We start from the raw sequence: 26,958 nt of genomic DNA on the forward strand, positions 1-26,958 counted from the left end.
CCCATGGCTCCAGCTGCTTATGTAATAGAGGCTGTCCTTCTTGAGAACCAATAGGAGAAGTCCTTTTTCCTGCCAAGGCTGGATGCCTAGTGTAGGGGAATGTCAGGGCAGGATAGTGGTGGTGGTTGCGGAATTATACCACCCTCATAGAAGAAGGGGGAAGGGATATGTCATAGGGATCTTATTGAAGGCAAACCGGGAAAGGGAATAACATTTGAAATATAAATAAATAATATTCAATATAAAAGAGAAAAGAATACTCACTCTTTAATGTAATATATGATTTATTTATCGGCTTTGAAGCAGTATAGACATAACAAAATAATCAAAAGAACTGATGATATAACAAATTGATAATGACTGATATTGAACAAAATAATTTTTAGATAAATTAAAATGCCAAAACTGATAAAATCAAAAATGAAATATTGTTTGTTCTCTCTGTATGGAACTAAGTAAAGTTCTGATATGTATGTAATTTAGTGTTGTAGAAGTGGAAAGACCATAGAGCATAATTAATGGTCAAACAGCTATCTACGAATGATTTTAGAATGTACTTGAAGCTGTAAACTCAGTGACTGAGGAAGCTGAGTTACTGGGAAGTGAAGTCTTTATTCCTTGGTCTGTTGATGAAAGACGTCAGAAGTACATGTGGCAAAATTCTTATTATTTAATAAGAATATAATGGTATTTTTTGTTTTGTTTCCTGTTTTATGAAGGGCATTAAATTTTAATGAAAAATGTTAACCATTTTAATTTTTCATTAAATTTTATAACACAATATGTTTTAATCGTATTTTCCCTAATTTAATATCTCTGAGAATCTTCTGATCTCCAATTTTATGTTCTTTATTTCTCTCTTAACAAACGAACAAAAACTAGAAACACATACACACACAAAAATGTCATCCTTCCCAAGTAATTACAAACAGGGGACAAAACCCAAGCCTCCTTCCCCCACTTATTGCTAGGACCCTATCTCCCTTGAGCCTGTGCATGTCCTGCCTGTTCTGTCACAGTCTCTCCTCATGTGTCTGGGAGACACTGTTTCCTTGGAGACACCTATCACCTCTGGCACTTACAATCTTTTCACCTTATCTTACTCATAGATTTTGAGCCTTGAGGGGACGGCATAGATACAGACATTCTAATTTTTAAATTAGTTAAAAAGTATTAGATTTTATCATAGCATTTCAAAGTTAGTTTCCTTTAAAATACTTTATTAATTATTTGAATTTTATACATGTTGATAATATATTTTGATTGTATTCATATCCACCCCCTCTAACTTTCCCTATATTCATCACCCTGCCTATCTTGTTTCCCCTTTTAAGAAATAATCCCAGGACTCCAATTTTTGATTCCCCTATATTCATGAGTGTGTTACTCTCAACTGAAGCATGGTCAACCTACTAAGGACCACATCATCGAAGAAACCTGCCTGTCCTATTATAAGCAATCAGCTGTCAATAGCTCCTCAACTAAAGGCAGAGAGTTCTGGCCTTCTCCCTTTTAGCTATAAGGTTGATTGTCTTGAATTTGTGCAAGTCTTGTGTAACAGTCAAAGTTTATGGATGCTGCAGTCCTGCCATGTCCACAATTTTATTTTTGTCTTTCCTGACCTCTGGCTCTTACACGTTTTCTGTCCCCTATTCCATGATGGTTACTGAGCTTTGGGTGGCAGTGGAGACAGGGACAGTATAGTTATATAGATGTCCTATTTGTGGTGAGGAATACAATAAAACTTATATATATCCAGTAAAACTTATATATAAATCAGGGAAATGATCCCACTACTAATACCTCAAATATCTTGGAATAAATCTCACAAAGGAAAAGAAATACTTATGTAATGAGAACTTTAAGACAAAGAAGCTGAAGAAATACCAGAAGATGGAAAGTATTCTTATGCTCAATTTTGGGGTGATTAATGTTGCAAAAATGGTTATTTTACCAAAAGCTTACTGCAGAAATTTGATGCAATTTCCATCAAATTTCCAATGCAGTTCAAGATAATTTGAAAAAAATTCTCAATATTTATATGGGAACCAAAACAACAGTAACAACAACAATAGCAATAACAACCACAACAACAACAACAACAAAGCTAAAAACCAAGACCAAAGCAAAAAAGCCCATTCTAAAACACACAGAGTAATTGGAAGTAAAATTTGAAATAATTACACAGCCAGCAATAATTGTTTCATCAGCCTTTCCCTTTGTTTCTTAGAATGCCTGGCATTTTTCATAGAATTCTACATCTTCCAGTAACTAATGGCTCTCAAAGGAATTTTATTAAAATGTTGCCCACATTAATTAACTGTAAACATACTAGGTTTTCTGTCTCTGGGGATTTGTCTACTATGTTTTCCTCCTAGACAAACTCTTCTAACAACATATTCACAAACATATCATGCAGCTTTTTACAAAATGTTTTAAAATATATACATTGGTGAACAATATTAGAAAAGTTATGCAACCAATGACATATGATGTTCAGATATTTCTTATTCTTACAGATCAGAATTTGGATTGAGAATTAGGCTTTCACAAGCAGAATCTAGTAAAAATATTTACATGTTGTTAAGGGAGTTGCCAGACAAAAATACTCAATTTGGCCAATTTATTTTAAAAATGAAACAATCTCTGCCTACTTGAATCATTGTTTTTTAAAACTAAATTTCAAATAATAAGAAAACTAGATTTAAATAATGTCCAGATAAACATAAAGGTAAGTATATTTTGTCTTTGTTAATAATGTTACTCATCTTCCTAAATTAGAACTATTTACAATAAGTGCTTTTGATACATACTGTGAGGCCATTTTGTTAAATTTTATAACTTTTTTCTGCCTATGTCTTCCCTTATTCTGACAACTCCCACAGAAAAGAGTCAAACTCATTTTCTCAGGTAAACCTCAATGATATTACTAAAACAGCCCGAATGAGAATGAGAAGAGAACACAGGAAGCGATTTCAATGCCTTTTGCATCTTGTTTGCATTTCACTAACTCAGAGTCCTTTCATAGGTTACCTGAGAATCACAAAGTGGAATTCTTGCTTCTTAGAACTGATAGCAGTACATGCATGTTTTTGCAAAAACAATCTTTCAGAGGTTAAGTAGATTGAAATTCTAATACCGAAGGCTCTCATTTTATTAGGAAATGTCACATTAGTGGTGCAAAAATTTGTTAAAATTGATAAACTTGCAAGCCTTGATGCATAGAAGCATATCTGAGACCAGAGAACTGAAGTAAACTACAAAATACTGGCACTGGCATTAGTAGGTTGCAAAGTTATTATTTAGTTATGAACTTTATTATTTCCTGCATCAAATACAATGTTTGTCTATTTTGAACATTGGAATACTTGATATGAAAAAGTAGAGTACAAACAGGAACGCTACTCTATCTGTAGACCCTGGTATGTGACCTTGGGCTTTTAGATAGAACATTGTAGGATGATTATTGGCATAGACTGAAGAATATATTGATATTTTCAACAGTAATTAAAATTACTATATTTTATGCTAACTTATTATATTATTCATATACTTTTGTGTTCCTTATAGTAAATTTTCTTTTCTTGTCGCAGTTTTTTAAAAACAATAAATTTATCACCATATTCATTTTCAGAGCAGAACTTGAGAAAGTCTGACATGCAAAAGCTTACTGGTATTATATTTAGCCCTGATACATTGACCTGGCTCCTTATTACATGATAATATTGTGTTTGTATTAATTTCACAGAGTGGCTAATAGGGTGATTTTGTATGATGATAAAATATGAAATATTTCAGTCAGTTTCCCTCCACATAGTATTTTCTGTTTAAAGTTTTCTATGAACTTGAGACTTAATAATTTAGGATGCTGAATGTAGTTGTGCCCTCATGTAAGCCCAGCACAAGGGAGGACTATCAAAGTTTAAATTAATTTGAGCTGTCTAATAAGTTCTGAACTATAGTTGACTCAGCCAGACTCTGTCATAGAACCAAAACAAAAACACCAAGGATTGTTATGAGTATGAAGCCACTGTCTAGAATCTCTCATGGATCTCAGGTAGGAGGTTAAAGAAGATTAGATCAGTATGTCTTATTGTGAGAATAAAAAAGATTGAATTTGGCTCAAGGTAGGCTTTCTAGTGACAATCATAAATTGTATATTATAGTGATGGTGGTCAAATTATAATTTATACATTTTGATTATTTAATCTTTCTCAACCACAATGAAACTAATTTTTTCCTTCTCAGAACACAACATGAACTTTTAATTTTAATGGATAGCTCTTTCACCATTTCCCAAGGCATTAAGTACAAACTTTGTTTTTGGAAAGTGAGAGCATTATGACCATAACTGAAAATTTATCAAACGACTTTGAATTAACATTGTTTCTTTTTTTTTCACAGAACAACCCAAATTCAGACCTTAGCTATGCCAAATAAGACTGCAGTCACAGAATTTATTCTTCTGGGACTTACAGATGACCCAGAGTTACAAATTTTGATATTCTTCTTTTTGCTGACCACATACTTACTAAGTGTAAGTGGAAACATGACCATCATTACTCTGACACTGTCAAACATTCTCTTGAAAACTCCCATGTATTTCTTTCTCAGAAATTTTTCCTTCTTAGAAATTTTATTTACAACAGTATGCATTCCGAGATTTCTGATCAGCATTGCTACAGGGAACAAAGCTATTTCCTATAATGCCTGCATGGCTCAAGTATTCTTTTTGATCTTTCTTGGAGCGACAGAATTTTTTCTACTGGCTGCAATGTCTTATGATCGTTATGTGGCCATCTGCAAACCTCTGCACTATACAACTATCATTAGCAACAAAGTGTGCAATCAACTTGTAATTGCCTCTTGGTCAGCTGGATTCCTCATCGTTTTCCCCCCAGTTATCATGGGAATTCAGCTGGAGTTCTGTGATTCTAATATCATTGATCACTTCGCTTGTGACTCTTCTCCCATGCTGCAGATTGCTTGCACCGATACAAAGATTCTAGAGCTGATGGCATTTTTCTTAGCAGTATTTACTCTCATAGTAACTTTGGCTTTGGTAATTCTGTCCTATACACTCATTCTTAGAGCAATTCTGAAGATACCCTCTGCAGAGCAAAGGAAAAAGGCCTTTTCCACTTGTTCCTCTCACATGATTGTAGTTTCCATTTCATATGGAAGCTGCATTTTTATGTATGTAAAAACATCTGCCAGAGATGGTGTGGTGCTAAGTAAAGGAGTTGCCATGCTCAACACCTCTGTAGCTCCCATGCTGAATCCTTTCATTTATACCTTAAGAAACCAGCAAGTCAAGCAGGCATTCAAGGACTTCGTAAAAAAATTACTGCCATCAAAGAAGCACTGAGTTTTCTGAAATCTTTAACTGAAATCACAAATAATCCACCAATGCATAGCTTCTTTCTAGGTAGTAGACATCCAGCAATAAATAAAGCATACAAGTTCAAGCTCTTATAAAGGTTGCTCCTAGTAACTAGAAAACAGCCAACACAATAGGGAAGTAAATTAAATAGTACTTCAGTGAGTGAAGATACTGTAAGAGAAAGGAAATATACCACTAGAAGTGTGGTGAATGGGAGCCAAACTAAATAACTACCTAAATAATGCACAGTTACTTTAAAGCTCTCTTCCATTAGATAGTCTACATTCAAGTGCATTTTCTTATATATTTTTTATTTTCCTGTGATTTTCTAGCCTATTGATTAGAACTTTGAGTACATTGCCTAATTCTTTAGTCACAACCTAGGAAATAATAACCATTAAAATGATATGGGTTTGTTAGCTGTTTGGGCTTGAACTGGGAAGAAAAATATACTCAATTTCATTTTGCCTGTAGTAGTGTTGTTATTTCTAATAAAGATGAGATTTCATCAAGAAAAAAATTTAGTCCTTGGGTTAGTCAATCAGAACACTGTGAAGTCTTGGGAAAGAATTTATTGAGTGTACAGATTAGGCTAATTTTGAATGAGGTAACCCAGTTACAAAAGACCATATATAGTTTGGGAATGAATTCACTGATAAGTGGTTATTAGACCAAAAGCTCAGAATACACAAGAAACAATTCACAGACCATGTATGAAGTTCAAGAGGAAGAAACGTCAAAATGTGGATGCTTCAGTCCTTCTTAGAAGGGGAACAAAATCCTCAGAGGAGGATATAATATAGGATTTCCCTATATTATAGGGAAAAAGAATGGAGCAGAGATTGAAGACAAGGTTATCCAGAGACTTTCCCACCTGGTGATCCATCCCATATGCAACCACCAAATTCAGACACTTGTGGATGCCAAGAATCACATGCTGACAGGAACCTGATATAGCTATCTTCTGAGGGCCTCTGTCAGAGCCTTACTTCTACAGATGAGTATGCTTAAGGCTAACCATTGGACAGTTAGAGAAAGGAGTGAAGGAGCTGAATGGGTTTGCAACCCCATAGGAAGAGCAATAATATCAACCAACAAGAACCCCCAGAGCTCCCAGGGACTAAACCACCAACAATTGAGTACACATGGAGGGACCAATGGCTCCAGTAACATATGTAGCAGAGGATGGCATTGTCTGGCATTAATCAGAGAAGTAGCCCTTGGTGCTGTGAAGGCTTGTTTCCCCAGTGTAGGGGCATGCCAGGGTGTTGACTTGGGATTGGGTGTGTCGTAATGGGAATATCTTCATAGAAGCAGAGGGAGGGGAAGGGGAGATTGAGAGAACAGAAAGGGGATAGTATTAGAAATGTAAATACATACAATATTCAATAAAAAGGGAAAAAATCCTGTCATGGGATTTCCTGAAAAATTTCATTGTTTTGCCTCTAAATTAACTTTGAAATATGGAACAAAAACAAAAATAAAAGCATAGAAATCTAAAGTTTTTTCGATTCTTTTTTCAGGGTTTAATAAGATGATCATGCAATTTTTTCTTTCAATTTGTTTACATAGTGAATTACATTGATGGATTTTGATATATTGAATCATCCTTGCATCCCTGGGATGAAGCCTACTTGATCATGCCTGAAGATGATTTTTGTGTTCCCAGCAATGTTTACAAAAAAGATCGGTCTAAAGTTCTCTTTCTTGGTTGAGTCTTTCTATGGTTTAGGCATCAGGGTTCCTGTGGCTCCATAGAATGAATTAGGAAGTGTCCATTCTGTTTTTATTTTATGGAATAATTTGAGGTATTTTGGTATTAGCTCTTATTTCAAAATCTGGTAGAATTACAAAAAACCATGTGGCCCAGGGCTGTTGCTGGTCAGGAGACTTTTTTCATTTGCTTTTCCTTTTTTTTATAATTAAAATTATAATTACATCATCACTCACTTCTGTTTCTTCCATCCAAAAACTCCTATACATTTCTCTTTGTCAGGTCGGTTTTTAATAAAGTACAATGAATATAGATGTGCACATTAAGTTTGCTGATAGCATATAATAGAAAGTGACTACTTCTATTTCTTTAGCAGTTATAAGGCAGTTTAAATAGTTTACATCATCAAAATTTAAGTTTTGTAAGTGGTATCTTTCTAAAATTCATCCATTTCAGTAAAACTTTTCAATTTTGTAGAGTATAGACTTTTGAAGTAAGAAAAAACTCCTTCAGGTTAAAAGAAATTAGGAATAAAGCAAGCCATGTGCTAACATAAAGTTAAATGGAGATAAACATAAAACAATTCCATTAAAGTCAGGGACAAGTCTGTCCACTCTCTCCCTGTTAATTTAATATAGTACTCAAACTTCTAACTAGAACAATAAAACAACTAAAAAAGATCAAGGGGATAGAATTGGAAAAGAAGACCTCAAAGCATTGTTCTTTGCAAGTGATATGATAATAAACATAAGCAGCCACAAAAATTCTACCAGAAAACTCGTCCAGTTTCAACAAAGTAGCTTTATAAAAAATAAACTCAAAGAAATCAGTATCTATCCATTATACAAAGTTTAAACAGGAATAGAAAGAAATTAGGTAAACAGCACCCTTACAATAGCCACAAATAATATAAAATATCTTTGTGAAGCCTGAACCAAGCAAATGAAAGACATGTATGACCAAAAACTTCAAGTCTCTGATAAAAAAAAATGTAGATGATATCAGAAGTTAAAAATCTCTCCCATGATCAAGAATAGGTAGGATTAACATAGTAAAAATGACCAACTTACCAAAAGCAATCTACAGACTCATTGCAATGCCCATAAAAATTCTAACACAATTTTTGTAGAACTTGAATGGAATAAATGATAAACCTAGGATAGCCAAACACCCTGAACTACAAAAGAACTTGGAGAGGAATTAATATTCATGACCTCAAGCTATAATACAGAGTAGCTTGATAAAACAACTGCATGGTATTAGTACAGAAATAGACATACTATTCAACAGAATTTAATTAAAGACCCAGAAATCAACTTAAACACCTATGGACACTTGAATTTTGATAAAGAAGCCCAAACCACACAATGGAAAAAGAAAACTTATTCAATAAATGATGCTGGACTAACTGGATGTCTACATGTAGAAGAATAGAAATAGGTCCATATTTATCACACTGCATAAAACTAAAGTCTAAATGGAACAAGGACTCCAATATTAAAGTAGATGTACTATATTTCATTAAAGAGAAGTTGGAAATACCATTAAAAACATTGGTACAGGGACGAATTTCCTGAACAGAACGCCAATGGCACAGGCTCTATGATCAACAATTGATAAATGGAACATCATAAAACTGTAAAGCTTTATGTCAAAAGCTTTATGACTGCAAAACTGTCACTCAGACAGTATGGAACCTACATATTAGGAAAGGATCTTCACCAACCCTACATCTGACAGAGGGTTAATACCAAAATATTTTAAGAACACAAGAAGTTAAACACTAACAAACCAAATAACCTAATTTAAGTTGGGACAGAAAGCTAAACAGAGAATTGTCAACAGAGGAATCATAAATGGCCTCAGAGCACTTAAATGTTGGAAGTCCTTTATCATCAGGGAAATTTAAATCAATGTAACTCTAAGGTTTTTTTTCTTACACCCACCAGAATGGCTAAGAACAAAAACTCAATGATAGCACATGCTAGCAAGGGTGTGGAGTAATGGGAACATTCCTTGATTGCTGGTGGGAATGCAAACTTGTACAACCACTTTGGAAATCAATTTGGCTGTTTCTCAGAAAACTTGAAATAGTTATACCTTAAGACCTATCTATTCCACTCCTGTGAATGTACCCAAATTTGCCTTACCATACCACAAAGATATTTGTTCCACTATTTTCATGTCAGCTTTATTGAAAATAGCCCTAAACTGGATACAACTTAAATGTCCTTCAACTGAAGAATAGCTAAAGAAAGCATGGTACATCTATACAATGGGATACTATTCACCTATGAAAACCAAAAACTATGAATTTTGGAGACAAATGAATGGGGTTTGAGAATATTATCCTGAATGAAGCATCCCAGTCCCAAAGGACATGCATAGTTTGTAAGTACTTATAAGTATATATTAGCTGTAATATTCAGGATGTTCATGCTTCATTCCACAGTCCTGAGAATGCTGGGCAGGAAGGAGGGAGCAACAAGAATGCTTGGATTTCAATTGGAAGGGAGAGTGGAATGGTTATGGAAGACAGATGGAGGGAGGAAACAGGGTTGTAAAGGGGATTGAGAGGGAAGCGATGGTTCAGGGTCAGGTTTGGGGAAGAAAAAGGGGATATAGGGAGTATCTCCAGAAAAAGATAGAGACCTGTGATAGGGGAGGAGCCCAAGCATGAATAAGTGTGTGCTTAACTGAGACTCACCTTATTGGGATACAGAGCCTGGGGAGGCTGTCTCTTGTGGTTGGGTGCCAGACCCTCCTTGGCTCCCTCAGTGTTTGACCCCTGCTGAGACTTGCTGATGCATGTGGAAACTTCTGTTTTTAAGAGAAGAACGTCTTGGCCTTTGCTGTTTGTCCTATGGGTGGTAACACCATTGAGTCAGTTCTTGTTTTTATCCTGAGAACCTAAACTTGTTTTTCCATTTCTGTATTCCTGTTTTTATCCTGACAACATAAATTTGTTTTTGTCATTTCTGTGTTACCGATTTTATCCTGAGAACATAAATTGTTTTTCCATTGTACTTCCAGATTTTTCCACCTAACGGACTTGGTGTACATATACTGTGAAACTCAGTAAAGCTTTTCATTCTCATAGCACGAATCTCCCAAGTCTCTGTCTTCTGGTAAATCTCGCAGGCCTTCTCCAGGTTCTCAGTGCCATGACTGCACTGTTGTCACCAAGTGGAGTGAGGAGCCCCTGAGAGGTTCATTCCAGGGAGCCAGCCAGCAAAGTGAAAAGAACATATTTGGTGAGTGGCTCAGCAACAAATCAAAGGTACATTTAGTTAGTAAGCAAAACAGTCACGCCATGGGAACCTCAAGTTCCACATTACAGGTAGCAGATTAGATAGTAGCTCTGCTCAAACAGCAGGCAACAGGGATAATAGTAAAAACAGCAAAAGAATTTATTAAAACTTTAGAAAAGACTACTCCTTGGTTTGTTCATTCAGGAGGACTTAATATTCCTGATTGGAAACATGTTAAGACAGAGTTGCAAAAAATACTGCAGAGAGATGGCCCTAAGAGCATTCCTGTTACCACATACTCTTTGTGGTAATTGTTCAAGGAAGCTTTCTTGAGTCCTATCGCAAAAATAAAGGAACAAATGTCAGAGATAGAAAGAACATACGGAGTAGCACAGGATGATGCCTCTCATAGGCCTTTACAAAACTCTGACTCAGATCAGGATTCAAGCTCAAAGGAGAATGAAGAAGAGATATTAGAAAATTAGAAAAAGAGGATTTTAAAAGGAAGATTAATAAGTGCAGATTTGCTAAAAAAAAAAAAAAAACTCATCCTCCTAGTAAAAATCCCTTCTTTAAAGAAGAGGAAGCTACTGCTCTTCCTGCCTATGAACCTTATCCTTCCTTGGAGTGGTGTTAGGAAGAGAAGGATCCAAGGAGAGGGGTGATTTTTCCCAAGCCTTCCCCAGGACAGGGAGCAGCATATCCTGTTGTTGGGGTCCCAGCCTCATTAGTAGATTTTTAAAATGTTTGTTTAGTATAAACACGTACTCTAGACCTATAAACAAGCACTACACATAGTTAAAAAAATAGTACACCAGGGTATGAAAAGTCTATTCTTCTGGTTTTTAAGTCAATGTAACCAGTGTAATTTTTATGTCATTCAAAGAACTATGTGCAAAACAGATCTGAGAATCATAAAATAGTGAATAGAGTTTTCTAACAATAATCTCATCATGTTCCAGTTTTCAGAGATTCATTGATATAATCTGTAGCATGCTTACATTTATATGGATATGCAGAATTATACTATGTATATTATAAATTTTATTTTATATATAAAAGTGTAAATACTGAGTTGGGGTGCAGCAGGGTAGCATAGGGATTGGCTTATGAACCTGAAATTTGGCCAATACTTGAAGTGGACTAATTATACACCTCTCTTCTCATAATGCTCTTGGTTGACTAAAACCCAGTGTATGCTCTTTATACACAACACTCTCTGATCAGTGTACCTAGCCTGGCAATCAACATGTTGGCAGTGGAGGAACTCAACTTACATAAAGCATGTATGTATACCTGGTTGACAAAACTTAAATAGGTTACTTCCTTTAGCAACCGCTTGTAGTGCTCTATTTTTACTTTACATATACCAGAAAATCTCCCAAAGCCTCGAAAGATGAGATGATTTGTCCTGAATAGGCTTTCACTGCTTGAGTAATAAGGTAAACTATGCCCTCTCAAAGTCGTTTTAGGGAAATTACATATTTATCATAATAGACCTGCTAATAATTTGGTGTACATGTTAGTAAAATCAAGTGGATTATGGAAAGGTATTTTCACAGTGGGCAAAGAGCTTATGCAATAAAAGCCTGTCAATTAAAATAAAGACTCCACTATGCTCCTAAGCAACATGCATCTTTTCTTGAACTTCATAAAAGAGAGCCTCAAACAATAATGAGGGGTCTTTGGTATTCAAATGACCTGCAGCCAATTTGACAATGCTTTCTTTTGAAATCACAACTATCACATTGCTTGAGAAATGTTTCCCTGATTCTTCACTATGTATATGAGCCTTCATTCAATTCTTTCAATAAGAGACCAGAAACCTGAAAACAACAAGCCATATTCCCAAGTACAATAACACACTGACTCAATGAACATGGGAAATTAAACCTAATATTGAATTTTGTAAATAGTACTTCATTTATATGAACAATTGTGTAGGCATTTATAATTAGGTAGGATATATACAGAAAATCAAACACTCAGATAGTTTTATATAACTGCAATGTGTAATAATAGCCACACTCAATGAACCACTGCCACGAGGCACTTAGAGAAATTTATATTGAAGACTGTGTGGTGATTTATACTGCTTTTCAACTTACTGTGTCTAGAATCATCTTGAACACAAATCTCTGAGCATTTTTGTGAGAGATTGTTCACATTAGGTTATCTTAAGTGAGATGATGCATTTTAAATATGGGTGGCATCATTTAATGAGCTGGGGTCGGTCACAAAATGAATAAGGAGAAGATACTAGTGAACACTGCATTCATTGTTCTTTGTTTTCTGATAAAATATGCAAGGTGACCACTTGCCTCAGATTCCCCTCTTTATGCTTTCCTTTTCACTATGTACTAAATCCTATAAGTGAAATAAATCTTTCTTCTCTTGAGCTGCTTTTAAAAACATTTTAATTTAATTTATTTACTTATTTGCTTTATATCCAGCTCACTGTCCCATTCCTAGTGACTCCCTCCAGTCTGCCCGCTCTCCTCCTCTGGGAAGGTGGGGTCCCCTCTCGGTATAGGCCCATCCTGGAAGTTCAAGTCTCTGCAAGGCTAGGTACTTCCTCTCCCACTGGGGCCTTAGAAAGCAGCCCAGCATAGAGAACAATTCCCACAGACAGGCAACAGCTTTTGGGATAGTCCCAGCTCCAGTTCAGAGCTCACAAGAAGGCCAAGCTGCACATGTGCTACATATGTCTGGGGAAGCTTAGGTCCAGTTACTTTTATTTTTCTGACGCAAAGGCATTTACAGATTTCTCCAAAAAGAAAGAAAAGCAAAGAAAAATAGACATCATAATTCATTCAACCCATTAAGGGCAAGACTTTCTTTCCTAGGTAGGACTTACTCACTTAGTTCATTGGTCCGCCAACTATAATGAAAGCCGTCCTATCATGAATATTATTATTTATAGTTTTGCCACACTACATAATTGCATTATAAAAAGGTAACTTGTGTTCCATAATTTTTACATAAATACTTCAATGGGTACATTCTTCTCAAATTTTAAATAAATAGTAAAAATTATTTTATAAAATTGTGTAAAGTTTTGTAATAAAATACAGCTGTGTGTGTGTGAGAGAGAGAGAGAGAGAGAGAGACAGAGACAGAGAGACAGAGAGGCAGAGAGACAGAGAGACACAGAGAGAGAGTGTGTTTCTTTTTCTTTCTATAGAATGAGATATTCAAAATGTACATAAGGAAAAATGACTTGAAACTATGATCTTCTATGTAAGTGTGCCTTTCTTTATATGTTTATTTTATTTTTAATTCTGTGTCTGTATGAGGGTATATACATGCACTCATGGTGTTCAAAGGCTCCAATTCCAGGAGCTGGAGTCATAAGCAGTTAGGAGCCATGGGACATAAGTGTTGGGAACAGAAATCTGGTCCTTGATATAAATCCATGAAAAAGAGATTGTAAGAGGCTGACACATCTGGTCTGGAAAAGATCACCTCTTGAAATGAAATGCCAGCAAACTTGCCCGCACTAATTCAATGCCTTTATATTTTGACATACAATTTCAACATCAAATAAATAAAATGGGAGTACAAGAAGATATATCTCAGGAAGCCACTAATGCAAGGCTTAAAAAACTCCATTTAATGTGGGATTAACCAAAAAAGAGTACAGCTGCTGGTGCTAAACAGACAGGTCAAACACATAGTATGCACCATTCAAGTTTTCAAATCATGACTGAAAACAAGTACATATTATTTAGTGGACATAGAAATATCAAAAATAATATAAAATCACTGAGAACTACAGAGATTAACAAATAAAATTCATTTTGTATAAAATCAAAAATCACAAGTAAAAAATATATATATTTCCACAGCTTAGGTAAAAAATTGTTTCCCATGTAAGCATGAGGACAGGAGTTCAATCCTCAGAACCTATGGAAAAATGCTGCCCATGGTGATATGTGCTTGTAAAATGATTATCAGTGATAGAGAGACAGGCAAGTCTCTGGGAATTACTGAGCAGCAATAATATCTGAGTCAAATCAGTGAGCTCTGGGTTCATAGAAAGATAATGAAGACAATGAAGGTGCTGTCTTTAAAGTATAATAGGTCAGCAATGGCTCAGTATGTCAAGATTCTTTTCATTGAGACTGATGATTCAAGTTCAATTCCCAGAATCCTTATGGTGGAAGAGATAGATGACTCCTAAAATATGTACTCTTTTTTCCATATCCTGAGGGTGTAAACATAGAATCACATTCACACACATATTCACTAAGAAATAATGTAAAAATATATATTGAAGTTTTGTGCTTATGAAATAGGAAGATAACAATAATAATAATGTATAAAGTTATAAAACTTTTTAGGTCACAGCAAGTCATCATTTTAATTGTATAGAAATTTTAGAGAAATTTAACCCAGCCACTTGGTTGTTCTGGCATGTGATCAAAACTAAAGACATTCTATGTCTATTTGATACAGCTGGAATGCATACATGTCCTGAATGATCTAGATGAAATATGAACTTGTCTTTAGTACACACCTTTAATTCCAAGCAATGAAAATGAAGTTAGTTTATAGAAGAAATAAGCCATATTTGAAAGTGACATCTAATTGAGAGGCTGACAATGTGATGAATCAGAGAAAGATTTGACAGAATAAGTCAGAGATGCGATAACCCAACTCTTATGAGAACAGACAATAAAAAATGTGACTTAAGAGAACAGTCACCACACATCCACAAGCACACATTCTCTCTCACACACACAAAGACAGATGAGAGACAGACAAATAAACACAGGCAGAGATGAAGACAGAGAGAGAGAGAGAGAGAGAGAGAGAGAGAGAGAGAGAGAGAGAGATTGGGGAGAGAGATTGGGGGAGAGAGAGAGATTGGGAGAGAGAGATTGGGGAAGAGAGAGAGAGAGAGAGAGAGAGAGAGAGAGAGAGACAGAGAGAGACAGAGAGAGAGACAGAGATTGGGGAGGAGAGAGAAAGAGAGGGAGAGGGAGAGAGGATTGGGAGAGAGAGAGAGAGAGAGAGAGAGAGAGAGAGAGAGAGAGAGAGAGAAAGAGAGAAAAGGGAGGGAAAGAGAGTACTGGAACAGATGGATTGCAGGTGAAGACAGACCAAGTCAGAGAATGAGACAGAACCATAAGATTAGAGCAGATTGAGAATTAGTTTGAGGCCACACAGAACAATTTAGTCAGAAGTTGAAAGAGAAACCAATTTGAATTGGTCACCTTGGAGAGGAGTTTTGAACCAGAAGAGCTGACTTAAATCAGCCAGCCAAAGTTGAGAAAGAACTAGAAAAGTTGAGGTTATTCAGTAGTAAGCCTCTGAGACAACAATTATATTAGGAGACTAAAAGTTACCTTTAGAGTTAATTATAAATGAAAACTTGAATGTGTATTTTAGCTATGAAATAAAATGATCAAAGTTTTCTTAGTGCTTCTCAGTGCTGTGCATGCACGTTATTCATAGGGTTTTACTGTCTGATTTTCAAACTTAGATACAAATCCATTCAGATATACAATAAATGATTGCAGAAATGATTCACTTAGCACTATTCTACTGTTCATATGATATACATAGGGGTCCTTATTTTTTCAAATTCCATGACATGTCTTAATGGAATAAAAAAGTATATTATATCAAGAATAGAAAAATAAAGATATGATTTTGAGGAAATTTGATGATATGATATGTCATGCGTGCCTTTAAAGATGACAAATTGGAAAAAGACTTAAAGGATTTCAAAATATATCATTTACCACAAATTCTGCAGCAAAAATTGGATACAACTACATTCAAATAATAACATATGTAAGTTATCATGTCAAAACTGTGGGGAAATACACAGTAGTGATGCCTGTGATCATAGGTTTTGGTTGGAGTAGGTAGGAGGACAAGAACTTCAAGCTAATCCTTGGCTACATAGCAGGTTCAAGGTCAGCGGCATTTTCTCCTTAGACATCCACTGTACCTTTACTTCTATGTTTTAAACTGATTTTTCCTTGTGTTAAGGATAGCATATATTCTGTGTCACTATGCCACAATTTTCCTCCACCCTCAAACTGGAGGAACAGGCTGCTTGTGAAAAGGAGTCTATCAGGAAAGGAACAGCCTAAAAACCCACTACTGTTTTAGAGACTGTGGAATAACTCAGAAGGCCACGTAGTCTGTCTCAACAATATCCTTTGAAAAACCAATGAGAAAAGATAATCATATTTTGTTGTTAGAGTCAATCTCTTCAAAATTCCTATTTATGTGATTAGTTACCAGTAAGTTCTGCAGTCTTCTGGGATGAAGGTCACATAATCAACCAGTTAAATGTGATTGCTGGAGGTAATATTTTATTTGTATTCACTAGTGGCCTATTATTATTTACCTCAGAAATCACGCATTTCCATGATCTATAGCAGAGAAGTTATATGTTGTCAACATAGGATAAGTGCTATGTTTTTTATTCCTAGAGAAAATTAATGCCAATATCCCTTTGGGAAATATTAGAATAATCTGAAAACATTTATCACAATATAATTCTCATATAGAATTGCCTTTTTAAGATATTTTGAGGACTATGTTTGGATCCTAGATAGTGGATAATTTTGGGGAAAACATAAAGATGATTCACAGCATACTTGAGATTAACCATTATGGTAGCTGTGAGGAGACACACAGTTTTGAGGGAGGAGAGATGTAAACGCAGATTTCTACTTGTGCTACAGGACCATAACATGCATTTGGTTGAAGAGAATTAAACATAGTATTATATGCCATGTGCTTTAAGTTGGTAAGTATTTTCTTTTTTTTATTGGATTTTTCCATCTTTATTAAATTGGGTATTTCTTATTTAAATTTCAAATGTTATTCCCTTCCCAGGTTTCCATGCCAACATCCCCTCAACCCCTCCCCTTCGCTTCTATATGTTTGTTCCCCTCCACAACCACCCCTCCCACTGCCACCTTCCCCAAGATTCCATTTACTAGGGATCCAGACTTGGCAGGACCAAGGGTTTCCCCTTCCATTGGTGCCCTTGCTAGGCTATTAATTGCTACCTGTGCAGTTGGAGCCCAGGACCAGTCCATGTATAGTCTTTGGGTTGTAGTTTAGTCCTTGGAAGTTCTAGTTGGTTGGCATTGTTGTTCATATGGGGTCTCAAGACCCTTCAGCTCTTCCATTCTTTCCTCTGATTTTTTAAACGGTGGCCCATTCTCAGTTCAGAGGTTTGCTGCTGGCATTCACCTATGTATTTGCCTTATTCAGGATGTGTCTCTTAGGAGAGATCAACATATGGTTCCTGTCAGCCTGCACTTCTTTGATTCCTCCATCTTATCTACTTTGGTGGCCATATATGTATGGGCCACATATGGGAAAGGCTCTGAATGAGAGTTCCTTCATTGTATGTTCTAAACTTTGCCTCCCTATCACCTCCAAATGGTATTCTTGTTCCCCTTTTAAAGAAGGAACAGAGCATCTGCATTTTGGTCGTCCATCTTGAGTTTCATGTGTTCTGTGCATCGAGTGTAATTCGACCATTTGGGCTAATATCCACTTATCAATGAGTGCATACCATGTGTGTTTTTCTGTGATTGGGTTACCTCACTCAGGATGATATTTTCCAGTTCCATCCATTTGCCTATGAATTTCATAAAGTCATTGTTTTTGATAGCTGAGTAGTATTCCATTGTGTAGATGCACCACATTTTCTGTATCCATTCCTCTGTTGAAGGGCATCTGTGTTCTTTCCAACTTCTGGCTATTATAAATAAGCCTGCTAGGAACATGGGAGAGCATATGTCTTTGTTGTATGTTAGACCAATTTCGGATATGACCAAGAGAGGTATAGCTGGGTCCTCAGGTAGTGCAATATCCAATTTTCTGAGGAAACTCCAGACTGATTTCCAGAATGGTTGTACCAGTCTGCAATCCCAACAACAATGTGGGACTGTTCCTCTTCCTCCACATCCTCGCCAGCATCTGCTGTCCCCGGAGATTTTGATCTTAACCATTCTCGCTGGTGTAAGGTGGAATCTCAGGGTTGTTTTGATTTGCATTTTCCTTATGACTAACGATGTTCAACACTTCTTTAGATACTTCTCAGCCATTCAAATTCCTCAGCTGTGAATTCTTTTGTTCAGCTCTGAATACCATTTTTTTTACTAGGGTAAATATATCTTCCTGCAGTCTTCGCATATTTTGGATATAAGCCTTCTATCAGTTGTAGGATTGATAACATCTTTTCCCAATCTGTTGGTTGCCGTTTTGTCCTAAGAACAGTGTCCTTTGCCTTACAGAAGTTTTGTAGTTTTATGAGATCCCACTTGTCGATTCTTGATCTTAGAGAATAAGGCATTGGTGTTTTGTTCAGGAAATTTTCTCCACTGCACATGTGTTCAAGATTCTTTCCCACGTTTTCTTCTATTAGTTTGAGTGTATCTGGTTTGATATGGAGGTCCTTGATTCACTTGGACTTAGCTTTGTACAGGGTGATAAGCATCGATCAATCTGCATTATTCTACATGCTAACCTCCAGTTGAACCAGCACCATTTGCTGAAAAGGCTATCTTTTTTCCATTGGATGGATTTGGCTCCTTTGTCAAAAATCAAGTAACCATAGGTGTGTGGGTTCATTTCTGGGTCTTCAATTCTATTCCATTGGTCTATCTGTCTGTCTCTGTACCAATACCATTCAGGTTTTTTATCACTATTGCTCTGTAATATTGCTTGAGTTCAGGGGTATTGATTCCCCCGAAGTCCTTTTATTGTTGAGGATCATTGTTTTAGGTATCCTGGATTTTTTGTTATTCCAGATGAATTTGTAAATTGTTCTGTCTAACTCTTTGAAGAATTGGATTGGAATTTTGATGGGGATTGCATTGAATCTGTAGATAGCTTTTGGTAAAATGGCCATTTTTACTATATTAATCCTGCCAATCCATGAGCATGGGAGATCTTTCCATCTTCTGAGGTCTTCAATTTCTTTCTTCAGAGGCTTGAAGTTCTTATTATACAGATCTTTCACTTGCTTGGTAAAAGTCACACTAAGGTATTTTATATTATTTGGGTCTATTATAAAGAGTGTTGTTTCCCTAATTTCTTTCTTGGCTTGTTTCTTTTTTGTATAGAAGAAGGATTTATTTGAGTTAATTTTATACCCAGCCACTTTGCTGAAGGTGTTTATCAGGTTTGGTAGTCCTCTGATGGAACTTTAATATGCTATCACAGCATCTGCAAATAGTGATATTTTCACTTCTTCCTTTCCAATCTTTATCCCTTTAATCTCCTTTTGTTGTGTGATTGTTCTGGCTAGGACTCGAGAACTATATTGCATAAGTAGGGAGAGAGTGGGCAGCTTTATCTAGTCTCTGATTTTATTGGGATTACCTCAAGTTTCTCCCGATTTAGTTTAATATTCGCTACTGGTTTGCTTTATATGGCTTTTATTCTGTTTAGGTTTGGGCCTTGAATTCCTGTTCTTTCCAGGACTTTTATCATGAAGGTGTGTTGAATTTTGTCAAATGCTTTCTCAGCATCTAATGAAATGATCATGTGGTTTTTATTGTTCAGTTTTGTATATAGTGGATTGCATTGATGGTTTTCCGTATACTAAGCCATCCCTGAATGCCTGGACTAAAGCTTACTTGATCATGATGGATGATTGTTTTTATGTGTTCTTGGTTTCAGTTTGCAAGAATTTTACTGAATACTTTTGTGTCGATATTCATAAGGGAAAATGGTCTGAAGTTCTCTTTCTTTGTTGGTTCTTTGTCTGGTTTAGGTATGAGAGTAACTGTGGTTTAATAGAAGGAATTCTGTAGTGCTCTGTCTGTTTCAATTTTGTGGAATAGTTTGGATAGTATTGGTATGAGGTCTTCTATGAAGTTGTGATAAAATTCTACACTGAACCCATCTGGACCTGGACACTTTTTGCTTGAGAGACTTTTAATGACTGCTTCTATTTCTTTAGGAGTTATGGGGTTGTTCAAATATTTTATATGTTCTGGATTTAACTTCAGTACCTGGTATCTCCTAGGCAATTGTCCATTTCCTCCAGATTTCCAAGTTTTGTTGAATATAGGCTTTTGTAATCGGATCTGATGATTTTTTGAATTTCTTATTTTGTTGTTTTGTCTCCCTTTTCATTTCTGATTTTGTTAATTTGGACACACTCTGTGTCCTCTGGTTAGTCTGGCTAAGGGTTTATCTATCTTGTTTATTCTTGCAAAGAACCAGCTTTTGGTTCTGTTGATTCTTTGTATGGTCCTTTTTGTTTCTACTTGGTTGATTTCAGCTCTGAGTTTGATTATTTCCTGCCTTCTACTCCTCCTGGGTGTATTTGCCTCATTTTGTTCTAGAGTTTTTATGTGTGCTGTCAAACTGTTGATATATGTTGTCTTTTGTTATTTTCTCCATGCACTATGAGTTTTCTTCTTAGCATAGCTTTCATTGTGTCCCATAAGTTTGGGTATGTTGTACCTTCATTTTCATTAAATTCTAAGAAGTCTTTAATTTCTTTATTTATTTCTTGCTTGACCAGGTTATCATTGTATAGAGCATTGTTCAACTTTCATGTATATGTGGGTGTTCTTTCCTTATTCTTATTGAAGACCAGAATTAGCCTGTGTTGGTCTGGTAGGACACATGGGATTATGTCTTTCTTTCTGTATCTATTGAGGCCTGTTTTGTTCCCGATTCTATGGTCAGTTTTACAGAAAGTACCATGAGGTGGTGAAAAGAAGTTATATCCTGGGGTTGGGGATTTGGCTCAGTGGTAGAGCGCTTGCCTAGGAAGCGCAAGATCCTGGGTTCAATCCCCAGCCCCGAAAAAAAGAAAAGAAAAAAAAAAGAAGTTATATCCTTTTGTTTTAGAATAGAATGTTTTATAAGTATCTGTTACGTCTCTTTGGTTCATAACTTCTGTTTGTCTATCTATGTCTCTGTTTAATTTCTGTTCCCATGACCTGTCCATTGATGAGAGTGGGGTGTTGAAATCTCTACTATTATTGTGTGAGGAGCAATGTGTGCTTTGAACTTTAGTAAGATTTCTTTTATTTATGTAGTTGCCCTTGTATTTGGAGCATAGAAATTTAGGATTGAGAGTTCATCTTGGTGGATTTTTTTTTCTTTGATGATTATGACGTGACTTTCCTTATCTTTTTTTTATGATCTTTGGTTCAAACTGGATTGTACTCGATATTAGAATGCTACCCCACTTGCTTCTTCAGACCATTTGCTTGGAAAGATGTTTTCGAGCCTTTTACTCTGAGGTAGTGTCTGTCTTTGTCTCTGAGGTATGTTTCCAGTAGGCAGCAAAATGCTGGGACCTCATTACGTATCTGGTTTGTTAATCTGTGTCTTTTTATTGGGGAATTGAATCCATTGATATTAAAATGATTCCATAATAATCATTATTAAAGAATAATGATTATTGCTTTCTATTATCTTCATATTTGTAGGTATGGTTATGTTTGTGTGCTTGTCTTCTCTTTGTTTTGTTGCAATACAATTAGTTTCTTGCTTTTTCTAGGGTGTAGCTTGCCTCCTTTTGTTGGGCTTTACTATTTATTATCTTTTGTAGGGCTGGATTTGTAGAAAGATATTGTGTAAATTTGGTTTTGTCATGGAATATCTTGGTTTCTCCATCTATGTTAATTGAGAGTTTTGCTGGATATAGTAACCTGGGCTGGCATTTGTGTTTTCTTAGGGTCTGTAAGACAACTGTCCGGGATCTTCTGGCTTTCATAATCTCTGGTAAGAAATCTGATGTAATACTGATAGGTCTGCCTCTATGTGTTATTTGACCTTTTCCCCTTACTTCCTTTAATATTCTTTCTTTGTTTTTGGCATTTGGTGTTTTGACTATTATGTGACAGGAGGAGTTTCTTTTCTGGTACAATCTCTTTGGAGTTCTGTAGGCTTCTTGTATGTTTATGGGGATCTCTTTCTTCAGGTTAGGGAAGTTTTCTTCTATGATTTTGTTGAAGATATTTACTGCTCCTTTAAATTGAGAGTCTTCACTCTCTTCTATACTTATTATCCTCTGTTTGATCTTTTCTTTGTGTCTCATTGTGTTTTGGGCCAGTAGTTTTTTTCCGTTTTACATTATCTTTGACAGTTGTGTCGATGATTTCTATGGAATCTTCTGCTTCTGAGATTCTTCTATCTCTTGTATTCTGTTGCTGATGTTTGTATCTATGGCTCCTTTTCTCTTCCTTTGGTTTTCTATATCCAGGGTTGTCTCCCTTTGTGCTTTCTTTATGGTTTCTCTTTCCATTTTCAATTCCTTCACCTGTTTGATTGTGTTTTTCTTTAATTCTTTAAGAGGTTTTTGTGTTTACACTTTAAGGGCTTCTACTTGTTTACTTGTATTTTCCTGCATTTCTCTAATGGAATTCTTTATGTCTTATGTAAAGATATCATCGTGATCAAATATGATTTTAAATCTAGATCTTTCGTTTCTGGTGTGTTTGAATATTCATTGTTTGCTTTGGTGGGAGAATTGGCCTCTGATGATGCCATGCAGTCTTGGTTTCTGTGGCTTAGGTTCCTTCCCTTGTTTTGCTATTTCTGACAGTTGATTAACTTTCATGTAGGCCTGTGTGTGAGGAATGCTGTAGACCTACTTTTGTGTTTTCTTTCATCCATTTATGGGAACAGAGTGTTCTGCTTTCATGGGTATAGTCATTCCTCTCCACTGGCTATCAGCTGTCCCTGTGGGCAGGAACCAGAAGGGCTTGCCCCTCCTTCTCCTTGGTCCCTGTGCACAGGGAGCCCAGATGGCACTAGGCATTTTTCTCTTGAGTCAGAAATGTGGGCAGAGAGTAGTCTCCTCTGATTTCACAGGTATGTCTGCCCCTCTGAAGGTCTACATTTCCCTCTCACAGGATTTGGGTGCAGGAAGCTCTTTGGCAGGTCTGTTCAGATCCGGTTGCAGTCTGGACTGCAGGGCTCCTGCAGCTTGATTACCCCTATCTTTCTGTGGCCAGAGGCCCTATACAGTTTTCTCTTGTGCCAGGGATGTGGGAAAAGGTGGGCAGAATGGAAATCTCTCCTGCCCTGCAGTCTCAGGATTGCCCACATATCTGGGCCATCAGCTTTCTCTCCCACAGGGTTTGGAAGCCAGGATCTGTGGGCCAGGATCAGCAAGGTTCAGGTACCAGCTAGAAAATGGAAGTGCTTGGTCCCAGAGGAATTTTGCCTTTGTGTGTCCTAAGCCAACCAGGCAGGTCACTTGAAGCAGATAAGTTGGTCTTACCTCTGGTCTTGGGCCTGAAGTCTCTCCTTGGGGCTGGGTTTCAGCTCTCTGTGAGGGCAGCAACTAGAAAGGCCTGCCTCTCCTTCTCCTGGGTCCTTGTGCACAGGGGGCCCATATGGCACTAGGCGTTTTCCTCTAGAGTCAGAAATGTGGGCAGAGAGTAGACTCCTCTGGCTTCCCAGGCGTGTCTGCCCCTCTGAAATTCTAGCTCTCCCTTCCACTGGATTTGTGTGCAGGGAGCTGTTTGACCGGGTCCGTTCCATTGGTAAATATTTTCATGTTGTTTATATTCGATGTTTCAGCTTTTTTTTACTATCCTCTTATGCAGTTTATTTATAGCTCATCTTCACATACATACATGTGTGTGTGTGTGTGTGTGTGTGTGTGTGTATGCATACAGTGGATATCATATATATATATATATATATATAAAATGTGCATTATCTTAATTTTTTAGTATCAGTAATTTACACGGAACAAGTCAATTTCATATTACTGATACAAGTATTTAAGAGAGTACTAAAGATTATATTAAAGTATCTTTATATATCAGTCATAATTATGAATTATTGTTATATGATGTAAAAATACTTTCTTTCCTTGCCGTTTGGTGCCTAACTAAATTTTAAAACTTTTTAAAGCAATTTCATACACATCAACCAAAACTGACATAAAAGCTGAATTTAATGAGAAAGAACCTTTTTATTACAGAAATAAGAATGTAGGTAAAAAATTGAAAGTCTACTATAATACAAGAAGACAAAATTTATACTGGAATTTTTAAAGGAATGAGGATATGATTTAATTGTTTAAAATACAAAAGTACTGACATCATTTTCTTAAGAAAATACATATTGAAGCTACACTGCTTACTTTTCTAGTTTGATATTTAGACTATCTCTGTATATAATTAAACTGATCACTGATTTTCTCAATGATCAAGAACTTTGTTTTCTAGAAAAGGTTACATAAGAAAGGCATAATAATATTAAAGAACTAGATGAATTTACATTGAACTACTATGTTTTATACAACAGTAAGTGTAACAGATGGTGGCAGAATGAAAAGAGAAAAAAATGTGGCTTCAAACATAGAAGATGAATCTTCAGAAAAATGTTCGACAGAGTGAGACCAACACAAGGGTACACATGCACACACACACACACACACACACAGAGAGAGAGAGAGAGAGAGAGAGAGAGAGAGAGAGAGAGAGAGAGAGAGAGACTCAGAGACAGAGACAGAGACAGACAGACAGACAGACACATCTATCCTTGTTTTGTGGCTCATGTTCATGTATTCATGTTTTCTATGTGGATTTTCTCAATTAGATTTGTTGTAGACAAACTGTCTGAGATAAAGAACAGAACTTCAGTGACAGACTTCATCCTTCTGGGTCTGACAGACGATCCTGAGCTTCAGGTTCTGATTTTCTTTTTTCCGTTTCTCACAAATGTGCTGAACATTACTGAAAAATTAAGCATCATTGCACCCATTCTACTGGATTCCCACCTGAAGGCCCCCATGTATTTCTTCCTTAGTAACTTCTCTTTATAAAAATCAGTTACTTCTGTTACCCTAGGTTTTTGGTCAGCATCCTAAGGACAAGTCAATCTCCTATAATGCTTGTGTTGCCCAACTATTTTTCTTTATCTTCCTTGGCTCAACAGAGTTTTTCCTTCTGGCATCCATGTGCTGTGATCACTATGTGGCAGTTTGCAAGCCCCTGCACTATACAATCATTATCAATATCAAAATCTGCCACTGGCTCATCATCAGCTCCTGCATGGCTGGTTTCTGGGTAATTTTTCCTCCACTGGCCATGGGCTTAGAGTTAGATTTCTGTGACTCTATTATTTTTGACCACTTCACATGTGACTCTGCCCCTTTGCTGCAAATATCCTGCAACGACACTAGCACTTTGGAGCTCATGAGCTTCATATTAGCTTTGGTCACACTTATGACCACACTGATGCTGATAATTCTTTCTTACACCTGTATTCTCAGAACTATTTTGAAATATCCCTCAATCATACAAAGGGAAAAGGCCTTCTCAACCTGTTCCTCACCCATGTTTGTTGTCTCCATATCTTATGGAAGCTGCATCTTCATGTATGTGAAAACATCTGCTAAGGCTGGCGTTGCTTTGACAAATGGGGTGCTATGCTCAACACCTCTGTTGCCCCCATCCTGAATCCTTTTCTGTACACTTTAAGAAATGACAAAGTGAAAAGCATTTAAGGATCTTGTGAGAAGAAAGCTTGCTTTGAAAGTGCTTATCTGATATAACTTACAAGTGAATTGTTGAGCCGTAAAACTAATGAACATATCCTTGTTTTAGTTCATCTCAGAAATAAAATTGTATGCTACTCTTAATGGAGTTACTTTACTCATGTTTCAATTCACTTTAATGTTTGCTTTGAATTTCTCAGCATGATTATTATGGGATGATTTTATTAATACATTATATTATAAATCAGGGGTGAAATAATTTTAAATTATAATTTATATATCTCAAGTAATACATATGTCAATGGCATCATACATATTTTTGGAAAGATTAAAACATTGAGCCTCCTTGTGAATCACGTGTATGTTATAAGTCCATTTACTATAAGATAATACAGAACGGATATTATTCTTTTTTGTAGGCAGACAACCCCCATTTAAAGAATCTAAAAAAAAAAAGTCTCCTCCAAATGAACTCATTTATTCTATGACAGCCTGTTTTTAGACTTGCAAGGTTTGTAGTTTTAAAGCACACAGAACAGAAAATATCTGAATCAGTCTTTTTATCAGTAGCAAATACTAATACCTAACTTCTTTTACTGTAAGTTTCACTATCTAATCTATAAAGTAGGAAACGTTTTATTTTAATCAATGTACCCTATTTACTGAGTTTTGTTCTTCCAAGAATGTACCCTGTTGACCCTCTATCTTTAAACTGCATTTTCAGAAAGTGCTAAGCCTATAATGAATACAGACCTTAAATCTGTAACCTATTCTCCTGGCCTAGAAGAGTTTGTCATTTGTCTCTGTTTACTCCTCACCATTTATACTGTTTGACATTGCTCAGTCACAGATATGCTAAGTAAGTTCCTAGAGTCTCATCTAGCTATGTGCTTATCTGTGCATAATGATCTCAAAGCATAAGGAAGCTTTCCAAATAGTGGCCATAAAAAGTTAATTTTAGAATTTTCCTAAAAGACTCATAAGTAATTTTCTCAGGAAAAGAATAAAATGAGTTATAGTGCAGAAAATCCCCCACAATGCAACATGCAGAGAGCAAAACCTAAAAGTTAGAGAAGGAAGGACAATTGTAGCAATCTGCTCTATTTTGATGGAACTGTGTGAAGCAGCTGTGCTGGCTTCA

General features: G+C 36.2%; 1 protein-coding gene and 1 pseudogene across 1 annotated transcript; both read left to right on the forward strand.

The window, feature by feature from the left end:
• Positions 1 to 4,429: 4,429 nt before the first annotated feature.
• Positions 4,430 to 5,368, forward strand: LOC116889962 (olfactory receptor 6C65-like). The gene has a single exon (XM_032890761.1). The coding sequence runs from the start codon at positions 4,430 to 4,432 to the stop codon at positions 5,366 to 5,368; it is 939 nt and encodes a 312-aa protein (XP_032746652.1).
• Positions 5,369 to 24,896: 19,528 nt separating this feature from the next.
• On the forward strand, positions 24,897 to 25,869 carry LOC116889963 (annotated as a pseudogene).
• The last annotated feature ends 1,089 nt before the right edge of the window (positions 25,870 to 26,958 follow it).

The sequence above is a fragment of the Rattus rattus genome, chromosome 1 (assembly GCF_011064425.1).
Source record: "Rattus rattus isolate New Zealand chromosome 1, Rrattus_CSIRO_v1, whole genome shotgun sequence".
Taxonomy (NCBI): Eukaryota; Metazoa; Chordata; class Mammalia; order Rodentia; family Muridae; genus Rattus; species Rattus rattus.

What these genes read in the sequence shown, in the direction of transcription:
- LOC116889962 (XM_032890761.1), top strand. Translation starts at nt 4,430, where the DNA reads ATGCCAAATAAGACTGCAGTCACAGAATTTATTCTTCTGGGACTTACA.